The sequence below is a fragment of the Lissotriton helveticus genome, chromosome 12 (assembly GCF_964261635.1).
Source record: "Lissotriton helveticus chromosome 12, aLisHel1.1, whole genome shotgun sequence".
Classification (NCBI taxonomy): domain Eukaryota; kingdom Metazoa; phylum Chordata; class Amphibia; order Caudata; family Salamandridae; genus Lissotriton; species Lissotriton helveticus.
The window spans coordinates 908,871,788-908,888,026 of record NC_136073.1 but is presented as its reverse complement, the minus strand read 5'-3'; the positions used below and the strand labels follow the sequence as shown (position 1 = coordinate 908,888,026).

Below are 16,239 nucleotides of genomic sequence, written 5' to 3'. Positions count from 1 at the left end.
ACGTATCACTAGGAGAAGCTGGGGGCTATGAACTCTGTGCTAGGAGCAGAGACTGAAGTCTGGAGGGTCGGAGCGACATGTACCTAAACCCTATCTAGTATCTGATGTTTAGGGAACATGTTGATATAAACTAGAAGTCAGGAGAGGAAAGGCTAACTTGATTCTAAGACTGGACCATGCATTATTCTACATGTAGTGCGTGATGAAGAATATTAAATGACCATTAAATGCAGTATTTCTCTAACGTGGAGACGTGAAGGCTAGACAATGACGGAAACTATTGATGCAGTTCAGTAGCTTAGGAATGCAGAGAAGGAGGACTGAACTGATAACTGGAATCATAACATAGTCTTGGCAGACTCAGAGGCAGAGCCAGGCTGCACCGGGCACTGCGAGGCAGGAAGTAAGTGAAGGGTCGAGGATACAGGTGGGGGCTGTATCGCTCCTCAGCGAAGCTTCAGGAGACAGGAGCTGAATCTGGTGTCCGGGCCCTTTTGAGGCCTGGAAACGGGGACTTTCAATGAAATAACGTGCACACTGAGAAACGTGGCAACATAACTTTACATAGGCCTAATACTCGTATTATTCACGAGAACTGGAAACTGACATACTAGAGGTGGACACAACTGTAATTGCGTCATTAATCGGACATGGGGAGTACATATGCATATTAATCATGCACACATAACATATGATGGATGACACGTAGGGACACAGAACATGGCAAAATTTACTTTTCCACATTCCCTCCTTGTCACTACGTTTCCATCAGGAAACATCAATTTTCATGATACCGTCTATCATTTCATACAGTATCATTTGCTCATCTTGAATTATCCTGGAACGGGATTTAGAACTGGGCTTGGGACTAGGAATACAAGAGGTAGCACAAATGCCGCAAATCGCAGGGCCACATTGTATACAGAGGCAGCAGCTGAATATGATCGCTACTGCAATACCTAGAAAGGACAATATTTTCCATCCCCATGCGGAAATTATATTCCAGAACCAACCGGACCATGTCCAGGTGCCTGGATCTTGGTGTATCAGATGGGCAATTTTATGGAGTCTGGTTATAGCTGAATAAACAGACGGCGCGTTATTTGGAATGAAAATGCAGCAACTAGATCCGATGACTCTACAGGCCCCGCCCCTATCGGCCAGTATGACGTCAAGGACGAGACGATTCTGTAAAACGACAAATCTCATAGCAGATTGCTCTTCAGTTAAGTTACCTAGAGCAGAGGCAGTCTCATTTATTACAGCTTCAAGGGTTCTGGTTAACCTACGGATCAGTTTACTATTCTGGATAGGTCCTATAAAGAAAAAGAAACCTCTGTTGAAATCTGTATACTGTTCTAGAGCAGTTTCAGTATAATCGACAATTGGGGACTCCCTTCTATGTCTAATGTGTACTAGATGTGTATTTCTATGATAATCAGGTGGGGCTAGGAAAACTGGTGGCAGTAGGAAGGCAATATAACAGGTTCCCTCCCAATCGAGGGGTAGACGAATATATGCGGTTTGACCACAAATAAAATATGAATGACGTGAAGCTTTGAAAATAGATTTCCCACTGTCACTATACTTGACAATAGTAGTACAATCACTATGTCCTACATGTACGGAACCATTATTTCGGACACATAATTCGCCTTTGACTGGTAGTACTGAAATAGCAGGTAAGTCTGGAGTAGTATCAGACTGAACATTCAAGACCATGAAATTCGACGAATAATTACCTAAATTATACACTTCATTTTCTAGATCTAAACCTGTTCGGTGAGGGAGACCTTGTTTGTCTGGGAAACATGTACTGTTAAGAAAAGACATATCTGTTGAGGATGACGTTAACGTGGACCATGCTCCACACGAACCATTATGTGAGAATGGATAAGGAAAAAGTGGCAGAACTCCCTTCGGGGTCGGGAAAGGGGGGAGTCGACCACACACCCAACAATTAGTGGCATTGCTGGTCTGGTGTGAGTAATGTAACATGCAGATAAATGAGTTATTTCGCATAGCGAGGCGGTAAGAGAGGTCATGTGGGGGCAGATCACTAAACGTGTGCTCTACTGTAGCATTAGCAGACTTATTTACATGTGAAACTGGGAAACATAGGTAAAATGCATAACTGGTGCAGGAAATCATAATGCTGAGAAATAATATGAAACATAGAAAAACGATACATCGGATTGAGTTTTGACTAACTCTCTCACTATGGGGGTCTATTTTATACATGTCAGAAACAGTCTAACCGTTTCACCTAGGGGAGGACTTAGACAATCAAACTGACTGACTTATTTTACTAGACCGTAGTTTCTGTTTATACTCCTGCTGCGGAGTTTTCTCTAACAGGGGGGGTTTTGAATCAATGTCATTTGCGGGACAGTCCTTGAGAACAATATTCTGGCAATCCTTTGAATCCTGGGAAATGTTCTTTAATGCGGGTTTCAGTCCATTAAAAAGTTTAACATGAGAAAGGTGTACCCAGCCTTTGCGTCCTTCCAACTTCACGGCTGTACGGGTAGTGAGGAGGACCTGTCGGGGCTCTTTCCATCGAGGCTCCAGCGGACTTGATCTGTCAAAGTTGCGGACCATCACCATGGATCCTGGAACGATTTCATGCGGTGCCACCTCGGTATTGTCTGGAAATGCGGCGGCAACCTGTGAACGACATGAGTTGAGGGCAGACATCAAGGAAGCTAGGTAATCTGTCAGCATATTACTTGAAACATCGGTAATACTTCGGGGTCTAGGAGTACCCCACATATTTGGGGGCCGGCCGAAAACGACCTCATACGGGGACAGACCTGATCTGGAATGTGCGACCATGCGCATATAAAATAAAGCGACTGGCAGGGCTACTAGCCAGTCCACACCTTTTTCTTTACATATTTTGGCGATTCGGACTTTCAGAGTCTGGTTATGTCTCTCAACGAGACCGGCTGCTTCAGGATGGCGTACACAATGGAACTTCCACTGGTACCCTAGCAAAAGGGAAACATGCTTCATGAGTTCAGATGAGAATGGCTGGCCGTTATCAGAATATACGACTCTAGGGAGTCCATAACGGGGGAAGAACTCACGAACCAACTGCTTGGCAGTGGTCGCGGCTGTGTAATCTGGGACTGGATATGCTTCTGTCCACCTGGACAAAGCGCATACAACTACAAGGACATACTTGAAACCTCGACATCGCTCCATCTGAATATAATCCATCTGGAGGACTTCAAAAGGGTGGTCAGGGGGCTGGAATCCACCTTGTTCCACCGGGACACTTTTACCTGGATTAAACTGACAACATATCATACAGGTACGGACTTTCTGCTTGGCTGCAGCTCGTAAATGCTTGTTGAACCAAATGTTCTGGATACTGTCTAACATAGCTTTTTCTCCTAAATGTGCTGGACTATGTGCGGTATTGATAATGACTTGAACCATAGAGTCGGGGAGAAACCATGTGGCTCTACCCTTCGTTAACCATCCTTGATCTGTCTGGACCCCTCCTTGTTCGGACCATTTCTTGATTTCTTCGGGAGTAGCATGTAACTGTATGTCTATGACATCTTGTGTAGGGTCCTTAACTGTCATGCATGTAATCGGATCTGGAGCATATGTCTGATTAACTTGAATGTCTGGAGTCTGTGCTGTAAGCTTGGCTGTGCGGTCTGCTAGATCATTACCTTGGGAAATAATGTCAGTAACTTTCGTATGTGCTTTGCACTTCATGATAGCAATAGATGTCGGTAAGTGTATGGCATCTAACAGAGCTTGAATAAGGAGACCATGCTGAATCTTGGTTCCATGAGAAGTCATGAAAACCTCTCTCCTGCCAGAGCACTCCGAAGTCGTGTACAACTCCAAATGCGTAGCGTGAATCTGTGTAAACATTAACTTTCAGGTTCTTGGCGTGTATGCAGGCTTGTGTCAGAGCAACTAGCTCTGCTGCTTGAGCGGACAGAGTGTCAATACGGTGTGTCTCAATAACTTCGGTGTCAGTAGTCACTGCATACGCGGCTACTAGTTCTCCTGTACTAGTTCTCATACATGAACCATCCACATAAAGTGTCAGGTCGGGGTCTGGTAACGGAGTATCTGTCAGATCTTGTCTTGGCTTTGTCGTAATGTTAACTACTTCCACACAATCATGTGTGGCAGAATTTGATTTAACTGATGGTAACAATGTAGCAGGATTTAAAATGTTGCAGCGTCTGATTTCTATGTGTGGCTGGAACAGTGTCAATTCATAACCTGTTAAACGTGCAATTGTCAAGTGCTGAGTTTGTGTTCGGTTTAAAAGAACTTCCACGGAGTGTGGAACTTGTACTGTCAAGGTATGTCCTAAGACTATGGAATCACTTTGTCTGATAGCTAGGGCTGTGGCTGCAACTGACTTGAGGCACGCAGGCAGAGCCTGGGCGACTGGATCTAATGTGCTCGAAAAATAAGCACAGGGCTTGTATTGTCCTGCTTGATCTTGTGTGAGAACAGATAATGCTGTACCTTCACGTTCTGTGACGAAAAGTGTAAAAGGCTTACTGTAGTTCGGTGTGGCTAGAACTGGAGCTTGACATAAAGCTTTCTTTAACTCGTTGAAACTAAGTATATGTTCAGATGTCCAAGGGAGAACAGTCGATGCGGCTGCCTCCTGTGTCGTTAACTGTATCAGTGGCTTGGCTAGAAATGCATACTGAGGAATCCATTGTCTACAATAAGAAGTAAGGCCGATAAAGGCACGTACCTCCTTCTGGGTCTTGGGCTGAGGAAGACTCGCTATTAACTGGATACGGTCTGGTGTCAACTGCCTACCCCTCTTGGACAGTAAGTGTCCTAAGTATACCACTTGCTGGACACAGAATTGAAGTTTAGAAGGGGACACCTTGTGCCCCATCTCGGCTAGGAAATACAAAACTGTCAGGGATGCTCGCTCGCAAGCACGTTCAGAACGGGCTGTGATCAGTAGATCATCGACATACTGGAGCAGGGCAGTGTCAGTTGGCATGTGAATGTTGTCTAGTTGTCTCTTGAGTGCTTGACTGTAAATACTAGGACTTTCTGTGAAACCTTGAGGAGCTCGTGTGAACATATAGCTCCTTCCATTTAAACAAAATCCGAAAAGGAACTGGCTGTCTGGATGAATAGGGACACTGAAAAATGCGTTCTTGAGGTCTATGACAGTGAAGAACGTGGCTTCGGAATCAATGGCTGTCAATAGGGAAGAGATGTCTGGGACAACTGGGTACTGCGGAATAATACATTTATTAAGCTCTCGTAGGTCGATCACTAATCGATATACTGGGGGTGCATTTGGATCAGTACGTTTCATGACTGGAATGATCGGAGAATTACATACATTGGAGTCAGTTTCTACAACCACTCCTTGAGCGATGAGCTCGTCAATAATTTTGGATAAGGCTGCTACAGCCTCGGGTGGCAATCTGTACTGTCTGATTCGTGGTAACACTACACCTGGCTTGAGAGTCACACGATAGGGTGTGATTTGCATGTAACCTACATCAGTTGGACCTTGCGCCCATAAGTGCTGCGGAACATTAGACAATCTTGAATCAAAATCTCGTAACACATAGTGACCCTTGAAGTCACGTAGGAACAGACGTATTCCCTCTGGGGAACAGCAAATAACTGCACCTAATTCTTTCAGTGTCTTAATGCCTAACAGATTTTCTGGACATGACTTAGTAAGTAACAGATCAGTAGTACGGGACAATGGACCTACTTCTAGAGTAACTGGTTTTGAAATCTCATTTACGATAGGTTTTCCTGAAAATCCAAGGGAAACATTTCTTGAGCCTGAGAGCGGAGCCCCTGGAACTTCGGCATGACTAATTGTGGTCCTACTTGCCCCTGTATCAATCAAAAACTTTCTGTCTTTCCCTAATACTTGACTGTGAACATAGGGACCTTCTTGATCTACAGGTATCTCGATGAGAGGCAAGCCTACCTCCCTCTCTAGGCTGTTTCATGAATACTGCTGGTACTCTGGATACTCAGACTGTGCATACTGGTACATCTGCGATGTAACATGCTGTGTTGCAGCAATAGGCTGCGGCGCGGTAACTGTCTGTGGTGCATTCTGTGGCTGAGGAATCTGTGAAACTTGTTCTTGTCTAGGCGGACGTGGTCTTTCTTTAGTTTTACCAGTAGCTATGTTGTGTTTCAGAACTGCACACTCGTTTATAAAATGACCTGGCTGTTTACAATAGTTGCAGTTTCCTTTTAATGGGAGCTGCAGGATGACTGGCTTGATTCGGACCCCTCTTCTGACTGTCTTGAGGAACAGATTGTGCAACTAGTACTTTCATTTTCGTGTCTTTCATACGTTTTCTCTCGTGTTCTTGCTCTTCCCTGATTCTATTCTGGTGGTATTGGAGCATCTGCAACATCTGGGACGGGGTATTAGCTTGCCAGGTACTCTCGACTTTCAGAACTCGATTTTTAATTTGTGGACTTGAATTCTCGACTAATTTAGTAACAAAAAGGTGAGGGTATGACTCACTACTTGTCTTGAGGCCACTATTGATGCTAAAGCATTTTTCAAACCTAGAATAAAAATCACTAATATCTTCCTCTTGTTTCTGTTTACAGGCTGAGATTGCATCCCAGTCTTCTTTTCTAGTTGTCAATAATCTGGGTAAAACTTGAATCAATAATTCTGGTAATTCTTTACATTTCTCTCCTAGACCAGTACCTGGTACTCGTGCCTTGTCTTCAGCTTCTAGAACTGCCCTATCGATCTTTTTCTCTCCCACCTCCCATTCTTTTTCCTTTAGCTTTTCATACACCCCTGCGGGCAACAGGACCTTTAACATTTTAATGATATCTGGGTAAGTGTATTCTCCCATACGGAGCATGTCTTTTAATTCTCTATGGAACCCTGCTGGATCTTTGTCATGACAGGGAATTAATTTCTTCATTTCGAGGAGTTCCATCTTTGTAATCGGGGTGTAAACAAACACTCGTTGCATTTCACCGTCCTCTGTCTTAACTGGATGCACTTCTCGTAACGGGTTCTGTCTTTCCATGTAAAATGGTTTACTTTCTGGGGGTGAGACATGAACAAAATGCGGGTTCAGAAACGTTCTATATTTGTGACGCTGTTCTAGAATGACACTAATTAAATCGGTACCTAGACCTCTCCATCTATACTGGAGTAACTCGTTCAGGATATCGTGTAACGGACCTGGATCAGAGTGCTGACCCTCATACAGAGTAATGAGGTGCTGGATCATATACATACCCACCAGTCGCTGCTCGGCTGGGGCCAATTTCAGAAACATTTGTGCCACTATTTCGTCTGGAAAAGTGGTAGAATCAGTAATCCATCGGACTGCTGATCGGGCTAGTTCTTGTTCATGCATGGTACTTAACTCACTGTAACCGATTCGTGATTTCAGAATGTAATCGGTAGCTTGGAATACTTGTTCTAGGGAACCTTGTTCTGGTGCTGAATGATGGAAAATTGACTTGTGTTCTAGGCGTAAATGGCGATCTGGAAATCTAGATTTTCCTACATACGCTATCCTGGCGGTATTCTCGTCGTCTTCCTCTTCAGGATCAGAGTTACTTTCTTTCTCGCTTACTTGTGCTGCTTTACGTTGTTCGTGTATCTTTATTATTTCTCTACGGATTTTCTTGTACATACTCTCCATGGCACTAATGGTATTGTGCTTACCCTCGGCTATATTATCACTCCACTTTGTCAGGGTTTTCATTTCGGCCGGATCTTTAGACGGGTAATCTTGTTCTCTTATTAGACAGTTAATTAAAAACTTTAATATCATACGCTGGATCTCAGCTTTCCTTTGAGACATGGCATCACTAATACTTTCTGGATCATCCCCTGTACGGATGAAACGATATATTCTGTCTAGATCTTCTTTCATATTGGGTAGGGTGACTAGATACTCGGTCACCCTCCTTACGCGTACTGAATATAAAACCATATTATTCTCGCCTGGGACTGGGTCATAGGCACATTCGCCAAGGGCTTGCCTGATTTCTGCAACAGACTTATTACTCTTGGGAGTACGCTGTGATGCTTGAGCATGTAATTCGAGTGCTGATAAACGCTTGCGTGGCGGCGGGGTTTGAGGAGGACCTCCTCCTGCGGCCCCTAGACTAGAATCGTCGACTGATATTCTTCGTGGCGGAGCGGGAAATTGAAATGCTGGCTGGACCGGGGGTACCGTAGCAGGTACTGCATGGGGTGCCCCGGTGTCTGGAGGAGCAGGATGTGCCTGATTTACAGGGACTGGCGGAGCGCGAACAGGATCTGCATATTCAGGGACTGTGTCGTCCAGATAGGACGAAATAAAAATATCAGCTGCGGTCGGTTTGTGACGTAGCTTGGTCGGAACTAGTGGTGGCGGGAAATTACTGGATGCCTCCGGGGTCGCTTTTGGCAAGCCCTCGGCAAGAAGAGGATACATACCCTTAATAAGGGCATGCCTCTGTCTGTCTGACTGTTCGGCTTTGACTTGTTCACCTATCTCGATTAATTCTTTTTCTTGGGCTCGCTCTAAGGATTCTCTACTTAATTCTGACTTTCTGATTTCTTTTTCAGTTCTTTTATGAGCTTCTTTACGCCATAACTCGATGGCATCTTTCTGTGACTGTCTGGCTTTCTTTTTCCATAATGCTTCTTCTACTCGCATGATGCACTCGGCATCCCATGTACCCGATACGGGCCATCTATACTTTTCTTCTAACTGTTTGGTATACTCTACCCATAAATCTAGATACAATATGGCGCTTATGCCATGTTTCTGATACATAAAGTGACCTGGACTGTCCCTGGGCGGGACGGGAACTGCTGCTTCCAGCAGACCCTTTCTAGTTTTTAACTGACGTAACTTGGAAAATATGGGCATGACTGAACTGTAATCTAGACACAATACAATACACAATGAACACGATACTTATTCCCCATTCATACCACGACATTAAAATACATGAAAAAACATTTAAAAATAACAGTTCGAACAGAATACTACCTGGAAATACTGAGAACAGAACACATAAATTTTCTCGAGAACAGAAACTGACTAGAACAGAAATTAGATGCACTGCTGAAACAGTACGAAACTTACCGGTCTCATCAAGAGACACGTCAGGACCCGCATCCACCGAAGTGGGCACTTCGTTTGTGGGACTGTGTACCACCAACCCACAGACCAGAGTCAATTTAAATTGACCCTGTCTAGATACCACCCCAGTAACGGTACTCACCGGGCAGCAAGAACGGAGGGCCTCGGACTGGACTGGACTGCTACGACGACGGACGACGAACTTCGGACTTCGGACTTCAGTTACGGGTGGACCTCCGGATACCTCGGACCTTGGACTCTTGGCTTGGGCTCTGGTCGGGACTCGCCGCGTTCCTCCACCGTCTCGTCTGGATGCTGGACCGCCTCCTCCGTCTCCTCCGTGGGCCTGAGGGATACTTGAGCAGAAATATCTGCCACTGCGCAGAAGAGTTCCGTCACGACTGCAGAGGGTCAGGGGGTCGGCGTGGCTTCACCGACGCGTGGGGAAAGGGCAAGTCCCTATTCGGGCGCCATTATGTGGTAAATAAATAAATAATACCCTATTTTTGACTAGACATATATCATAACAGATAGCTCAATAAATAAGAGTCAAGATTCGAGGTAGTAGGAGTTTTTTGCAGGTTTAATACAGCATAAGGACAGGAACAGGACAACCTGCATAGGAATAGGATGACAGGGCCCAGCAGCTGCTGGGGCTGGATCTGGGATGAGCGCGCTGACTTTTAATAACAATACATGAGCATATATACATAACGCAAACACATAGCATTACATTGCAGTAGGCGTAGCAGTGGGTGGAGCAGAAGGCGTGACGTGTAGCAGTCGCGAAAGATAAGGGCGAAAGTAGGTGTAACTGGGCGTATACATGGACATGTGATGCAAACGTAACAGGATATGTCATGAATGGGGCGGAAACCATGGAGGGGGCTACCTAAGGAGCCGGGACCTCTAACCTGATGGTGCGCGCAAACTGGCAATGACGTATCACTAGGAGAAGCTGGGGGCTATGAACTCTGTGCTAGGAGCAGAGACTGAAGTCTGGAGGGTCGGAGCGACATGTACCTAAACCCTATCTAGTATCTGATGTTTAGGGAACATGTTGATATAAACTAGAAGTCAGGAGAGGAAAGGCTAACTTGATTCTAAGACTGGACCATGCATTATTCTACATGTAGTGCGTGATGAAGAATATTAAATGACCATTAAATGCAGTATTTCTCTAACGTGGAGACGTGAAGGCTAGACAATGACGGAAACTATTGATGCAGTTCAGTAGCTTAGGAATGCAGAGAAGGAGGACTGAACTGATAACTGGAATCATAACATAGTCTTGGCAGACTCAGAGGCAGAGCCAGGCTGCACCGGGCACTGCGAGGCAGGAAGTAAGTGAAGGGTCGAGGATACAGGTGGGGGCTGTATCGCTCCTCAGCGAAGCTTCAGGAGACAGGAGCTGAATCTGGTGTCCGGGCCCTTTTGAGGCCTGGAAACGGGGACTTTCAATGAAATAACGTGCACACTGAGAAACGTGGCAACATAACTTTACATAGGCCTAATACTCGTATTATTCACGAGAACTGGAAACTGACATACTAGAGGTGGACACAACTGTAATTGCGTCATTAATCGGACATGGGGAGTACATATGCATATTAATCATGCACACATAACATATGATGGATGACACGTAGGGACACAGAACATGGCAAAATTTACTTTTCCACAAGGGGATAGGTGGGGTACTCGGGTAAAAATCATAAAGATCCCAAACGGAAATGGAGCCATCATTTTCATGGGGCTGGGAGGATCTTAAGTAGGGGACTATGTGCCTGTCCCTAAATTTAACTAGAACTAGGTCCCCGGGAATTTCTTTAGATGATGACCCTAGCCAGCCCACCCTTCTAACGCTCAGGATGCCACCGTTTTTATTGGGTGGGAGGGGTCTATTTTTTGATAGCCAAAACAGGACTTTATGAAATAGGTCCTGATGGCTTTCAGGTTTCCCGTGGATGGGTGCAGGTACTCCTGCAAGAACAAGCACAAAGGGGGCGGCTTCTGGAGGCAAATCTATACAAGTTGGTCTGTAAGGTTCTACTCTAGTAGCAGAAAAATTAGATAACACTGGGTTACGAGGAATTTTGGTGGCAATTGGAGATTTTCTCTTAGGCGGTCGTCGATCGGTTTGGACATTTTTTGTGGCATTGATTACAGATGTATGGGCGGTTTTAGTAACGGTATTAGGTAAACAGTTGTAGGATTGACTTACAGTTGGGGCAGTTTTTATAGTGAGAGGCACTTTTGGGACAGTAGGGAAAATGGAACGGTTAGGTGTAACAATCTTTGCAGGTGGGAAAGAGTTGGTTTTAATAATAGTCTCTAGGCTTTTCAACCTATCCCCTAAGATGTTGATTTGGTCAAGCAGGGGTGATATTACAGATCTTAACATCAATTCGAAGTGGGGCAATAGTTGTAGATGGGGGGATGCTCCCTCGTCCTCCAAAGTTCCAGTGTGCACCTTGGATGAAACAGGATCAATGGCAAGCGACGAGGCTTCTGTCTCGCAATCACTAGCCCCGTCGTGATTTCTTTTCGCACACTGGCCCTGCGTCAGTCCAACAACCTGGCTGCTATCCTCCTTGGGTGATAGGGGTGGATCGCAAGATTTATCTGCGCGAGGGTCGATAGAGCCTTTTACGGGGGAAGGGGCTATAACTGGAATAAAATTAGTCCCGCACAAAGCATTTAATTCCTCCCAATAAGACACTTTTTCTGAACTGACAGAGGGTTGTGGGAGGGTTTGAATTGGATCTAGGAGTTGACAACAATCATCAGAATCTGTATCACTGATAGTGATAAGGGTCATATGGCTGAGTGAACGTGTCCAATTCCTGGCCCGGGCGTCCCTTTTGAAAGAAGATTGGATAGGCCCCCTTTGATGTCATAATTTATGTAATGTGGCTATGCTGATAAAACGAAATGTCCTTAAGTCTTCTGCAAACGAGAATAGGCACTGTACCTTCTTTAGCAGGAATGCCAAGGGGTCTGGCCCGTCCCCGTCCTCCTCGTGCCGCTGAGGGCCACAGAGGGCCCGCCCTTTGCCCGGGCTTAGCCCCGGGCGCCGACCCGCACGCGATCCCGCGACGCGGGGGCTCGCGCTGGCCTTAAGCGCACCTCCGGGGGCGGGACAGGATGCGCGCCTTCCTAGGCGCAAGCGGTGCTGGGAAATCTAGTTCCCGATCTGCTGCCTCGCCGCGATGGTCGGGAAGCGGCAGGCAGCAGGGAGTCAGAGAGTCCGGTGGCAGCAATCCAGCAGCGGTCAGGCTGCGTCAATCCTGGAACCCAGGTGGAGACCTCCCCAGGTCAGTGTTAGTGGCGAGTCCCCCGGGAGCACCGGTAGCTGTGACCCACAGGCTCCAGGTCACCCAAAATTGTGCCGCCCGCCTACTGTACAACATTCCTCGCTGGCAGTCTGCTAAACACGCCTTGAACGATCTTCACTGGCTTCCAGTCGTCGCCAGAGCTCAGTTCAAGGCCATGTGCATTGTCCACAAATCTTTTCATCGAACGGGCCCTGCCATCTTGTTTCCCTTAGTACTGCCTTATGTCCCCCCCAGAGCCCTTCGCTCCGGATCATTGCATCTAGCAACTATAACAAAGATTAACAAAGCTAGGTGGGGCGGCCGCTCTTTTTCCCACACGGCCGCCAGGCTCTGGAATTCCCTCCCTCTTGCCCTCAGAGGGATCCCCAACAGGATGGCTTTTAGGAAAGCGTTGAAGACACATCTGTACACCAAAACTCGGTAACCTCGCGGCCAGCTCATTATTACAATCATTGTAAGCGCTGCGAGGCCTCCGGGTAGTTTCGGCGCTATACAAATATAATTTTTCATTTCATTTTTCAATAAGCTATTTCAACCCTAGCACCACCACTAATAGAAAATATTTTGTTTGTGGCATATGTAGCTGTAGATACACATGCTATGCACACTCTTGCCATCTAGTGTTGGGTTCGAACATGTGAAACTTGTTTTTGTTCGAAGAAGTCTTTCAAGTCACGAGGTACGATGACTCCACCCATTACCCGTAATGCATATGTGCATCGACTCTATTGTTAGATTGTTGGGTTTTTTTTCGCCCTCTGCTGTAGACGTGTCCCTTTGAGCTCCGGTTCGACGCCATCGAAGTTGTCGCGAGGACCGCGCACATCCTTTCTTACTCATCAAACTGGTTTTTTTTTTTTTTTTTTTTTTTTTTTTTTTTTTTTCAACAAAGCTGATCCAGCACACAAAACAAATATTATAGAGAAAACAATGATATACAAATTTCAGTTTTGACACAATGATTATTCAGTAGCAGAGTCGTTGGATGTATTTTTTGATGTTCAATCTTTATTGAATTCTTCGAAACATGTAGCCAACGCGTTTCGTCCTCCACGGACTTCTTCAGGGCTACAAACAATGTACATACATACATAAAATTAATATAATATATATACACTAAATTACAATTTTAAAAACAATTGATAAGGCGAGACAAACGATAGGTGCAGTCGTGCATATAACCCCTTTCCCCGTTCTATTGAAAAAATGGTTTTTTTTTTTTTGTTTTTTTTTAAACAGTAGATCTCAGCACCTGTTCCAAGCATCAGGTTGCCTTTGCTTCAGTTCCGTGGTCGAACAAATTTGACACCCTGTATGGGGCCTAGTGCCATCAGGGCTCCGTCCATTCCTCGGCGCCAGAGAATGTACACGTAATGGAAAGGACTCCATTCAGATACTGCCTGAAGTGTCGAGCGAAGTACCACAGGACAGATCTCCACCAGGGGTGCAACCCTTGCCTGTCCCCAGACCACCAGGAGGTCTCCTGTTCCATGTGCCTTGCATTCAGGAACAAGAAAACTCTCTAGTACCGTCAGGATTGTCGCATTGCTTCAGCCTCAGTGGTGCACAATCGATCTCGGGATACTCCAGACCTGTTTCAAGAACAGGAGACTGAGGGAAGAACTGCAGCCAGAGGCTTCCAGTGCATAGACTCAAGAGTTTGAGATTGAGGAGGGCTCTGGTACCAGCATCAAAGCGAGCGCGCCTCCACCTGTGCACATTTATGGACAAAGGCCGCAGTGATTACTGTATCCCGCCGCCTACCCCATGACACCATCTTGATGCGGAGCATTGCCCTCGAGAGTGTCGCGTATCGAGCTCACATGCCATCCATGAGACCTCCGGTCCACCACTGCCGCACTCCAGTCTGCCACAAGGCTTTGGTTGGCACCAAGAATAAGAGTCAGCTCTGACACATGCTTGCCACTTGACGTCGACGCCTGTCTCTAAGCCACACCCTTTGACTTAGGCAGATCTTGGTTGAGGCACAGAAGACACCCTCGAAGCAGAGTTCAGAGTGGATCCTAAATCCTGCTCGGTACCAGTTGGTCAGCAGCCATCCTCGCTGCCTAGGAAGCCGAAATCCAGCGCACCGTCCTCTACTGCTTCGTGGAATTACGAGCAATCTATCCTCCAGCGCCTTCCAGATGAGATTGATGCCATACAGCAGCAAATACATATGCAGCCTGGGACTGGATGAAATATGGCCAAACCAGCGTCCCAGACAAAAGACCCTATTCATCCAAAGAGGAAATTGACTTTTGAGGTGAACCTAAATCCACCGTCTGAGTCGATGCCCAAGAAACCTCAGCGCCATCTCAAGGGCACATCTCTACTACCTCCTCTGCCACGGCTATCTCCATCTCACACTTCACCTTTTCCACCTTTACCTTCTTCTACACCACCTCTATGCCAACCCTCTCTACTACCCCACAGTCACCTCAGGGTTCCGCTACTTCAAACTTTGGGGCATAGTCCAGGGTCTCCAAATGGGTACGATACACCTTATGACACACAACCACATGAGAGCCCATGGGATGATTACGACATGGAGCCCCAGGTGGCACCGACCCGGACCTCTATCTGTGTAAGCCCTCCCCACTGGATAACACTGCTGCTTACCATGAGGTGTGGGGTTATGTGGGTCAGTTTCGGGAGGTCCAAGATAAGTCTGGAAGCGGCGTTCTGTATTGTCTGGAGTCTTCTGAGGAGCTGGTAGGAAATTCCTGCATAGAGAGTGTTGCCGTAGTCGAGGCGGCTGGTGGCTGTACTTTTGGTGTTGACTGGGATCCATCTGAAGATTCTGCGGAGCGTGTGAAGGGTGTGGAAGCAGGAGGAAGCGACTGAGTTCACTTGTCGTTTCTTGGTTACTCTGCTGTCGATGATGCTGAGGTTGTGTGCGTGGTCTGTTGGTGTGAATGTTGTTCCGAGTTCTGCTGACCCTCAGCTGTGGTCCCAAAGTAAGGTGTTCTTCTCAAAGATCTGTACCTCCGTTTTGTCGGAGAGGTATTCTAAGTTGGGGAATCTGCGGGAAGTTGTAATATCCACCAGCGACATTCCTAGTGAAGTTTAGTGACTTTTATAGTTTGTGTACTGGTTAGGATGGCCGCTTTTGTTTGTTTTGCATTAGCTGTTAAAAAAAAAATGGCGATTTGGGGGGGGAAATGGCTTTATATTCCCCATTGCGGGAGTGAGAAGAGAACGATGTTCCCCTTTCTGTAGTGTCCATGATGTTTCTGCTAAAAGCACGATGAACCTGGAAAGCAGTTTCTGCCAGTACAGCAACAAGTAGCTCTGATGGCCCAATCTGTGACTGCTTTTACTTTCTGTTTTGTGTTTGTGTTGAGCAAATGTCTCTGTTGTGTGGGTCCGTCCATGCTGTCTGACTTCCCTTTTATTTTCTGCTTTCCCAACAGCTCCAGAACAGTCCAGATAATGAAGAGGCGCGGAACCAACTGGCCAGAGTCCAGGAGTTGGAGTCGCACATGGAGGAGGCGCAGGGCGCATACAGTAGGGCGGACTACACAAACACAGTCGCCTTCCTGGAGCGTGTGGTCGAGGTATTTCACTGCATGACTTTAAGCTGTTGCTTCACGGGGCACTGTGTGTTCGGAGTTAACAATGGTCATTGTATAAAACCTACAGCGTTTGTATATTAGAGCTTCGCAGTTCTTGCTTTTCACCAGTGTTAAGACTTTTTAAAAACATAACACATCTCTTAGTATCGAGTTTGTGCAGTCTAGATTAATTACATGTTTTTCTGCAGAGAGTGTCCTAAATTCTCTAGAAGA

At 46.2% G+C, this 16,239-nt stretch overlaps 1 protein-coding gene across 1 annotated transcript in view; it reads left to right on the top strand.

The window, feature by feature from the left end:
• LOC144798673 (dnaJ homolog subfamily C member 3-like) overlaps window positions 1–16,239 on the top strand; it is a 139,869-nt gene that overhangs the window by 57,964 nt on the left and 65,666 nt on the right. Inside the window, exon 5 of the mRNA XM_078669656.1 lies at window positions 15,865–16,008. Within this exon, the coding sequence (XP_078525782.1) occupies window positions 15,865–16,008 (144 nt within the window). The remainder of the gene's footprint in view (window positions 1–15,864; window positions 16,009–16,239) is intronic.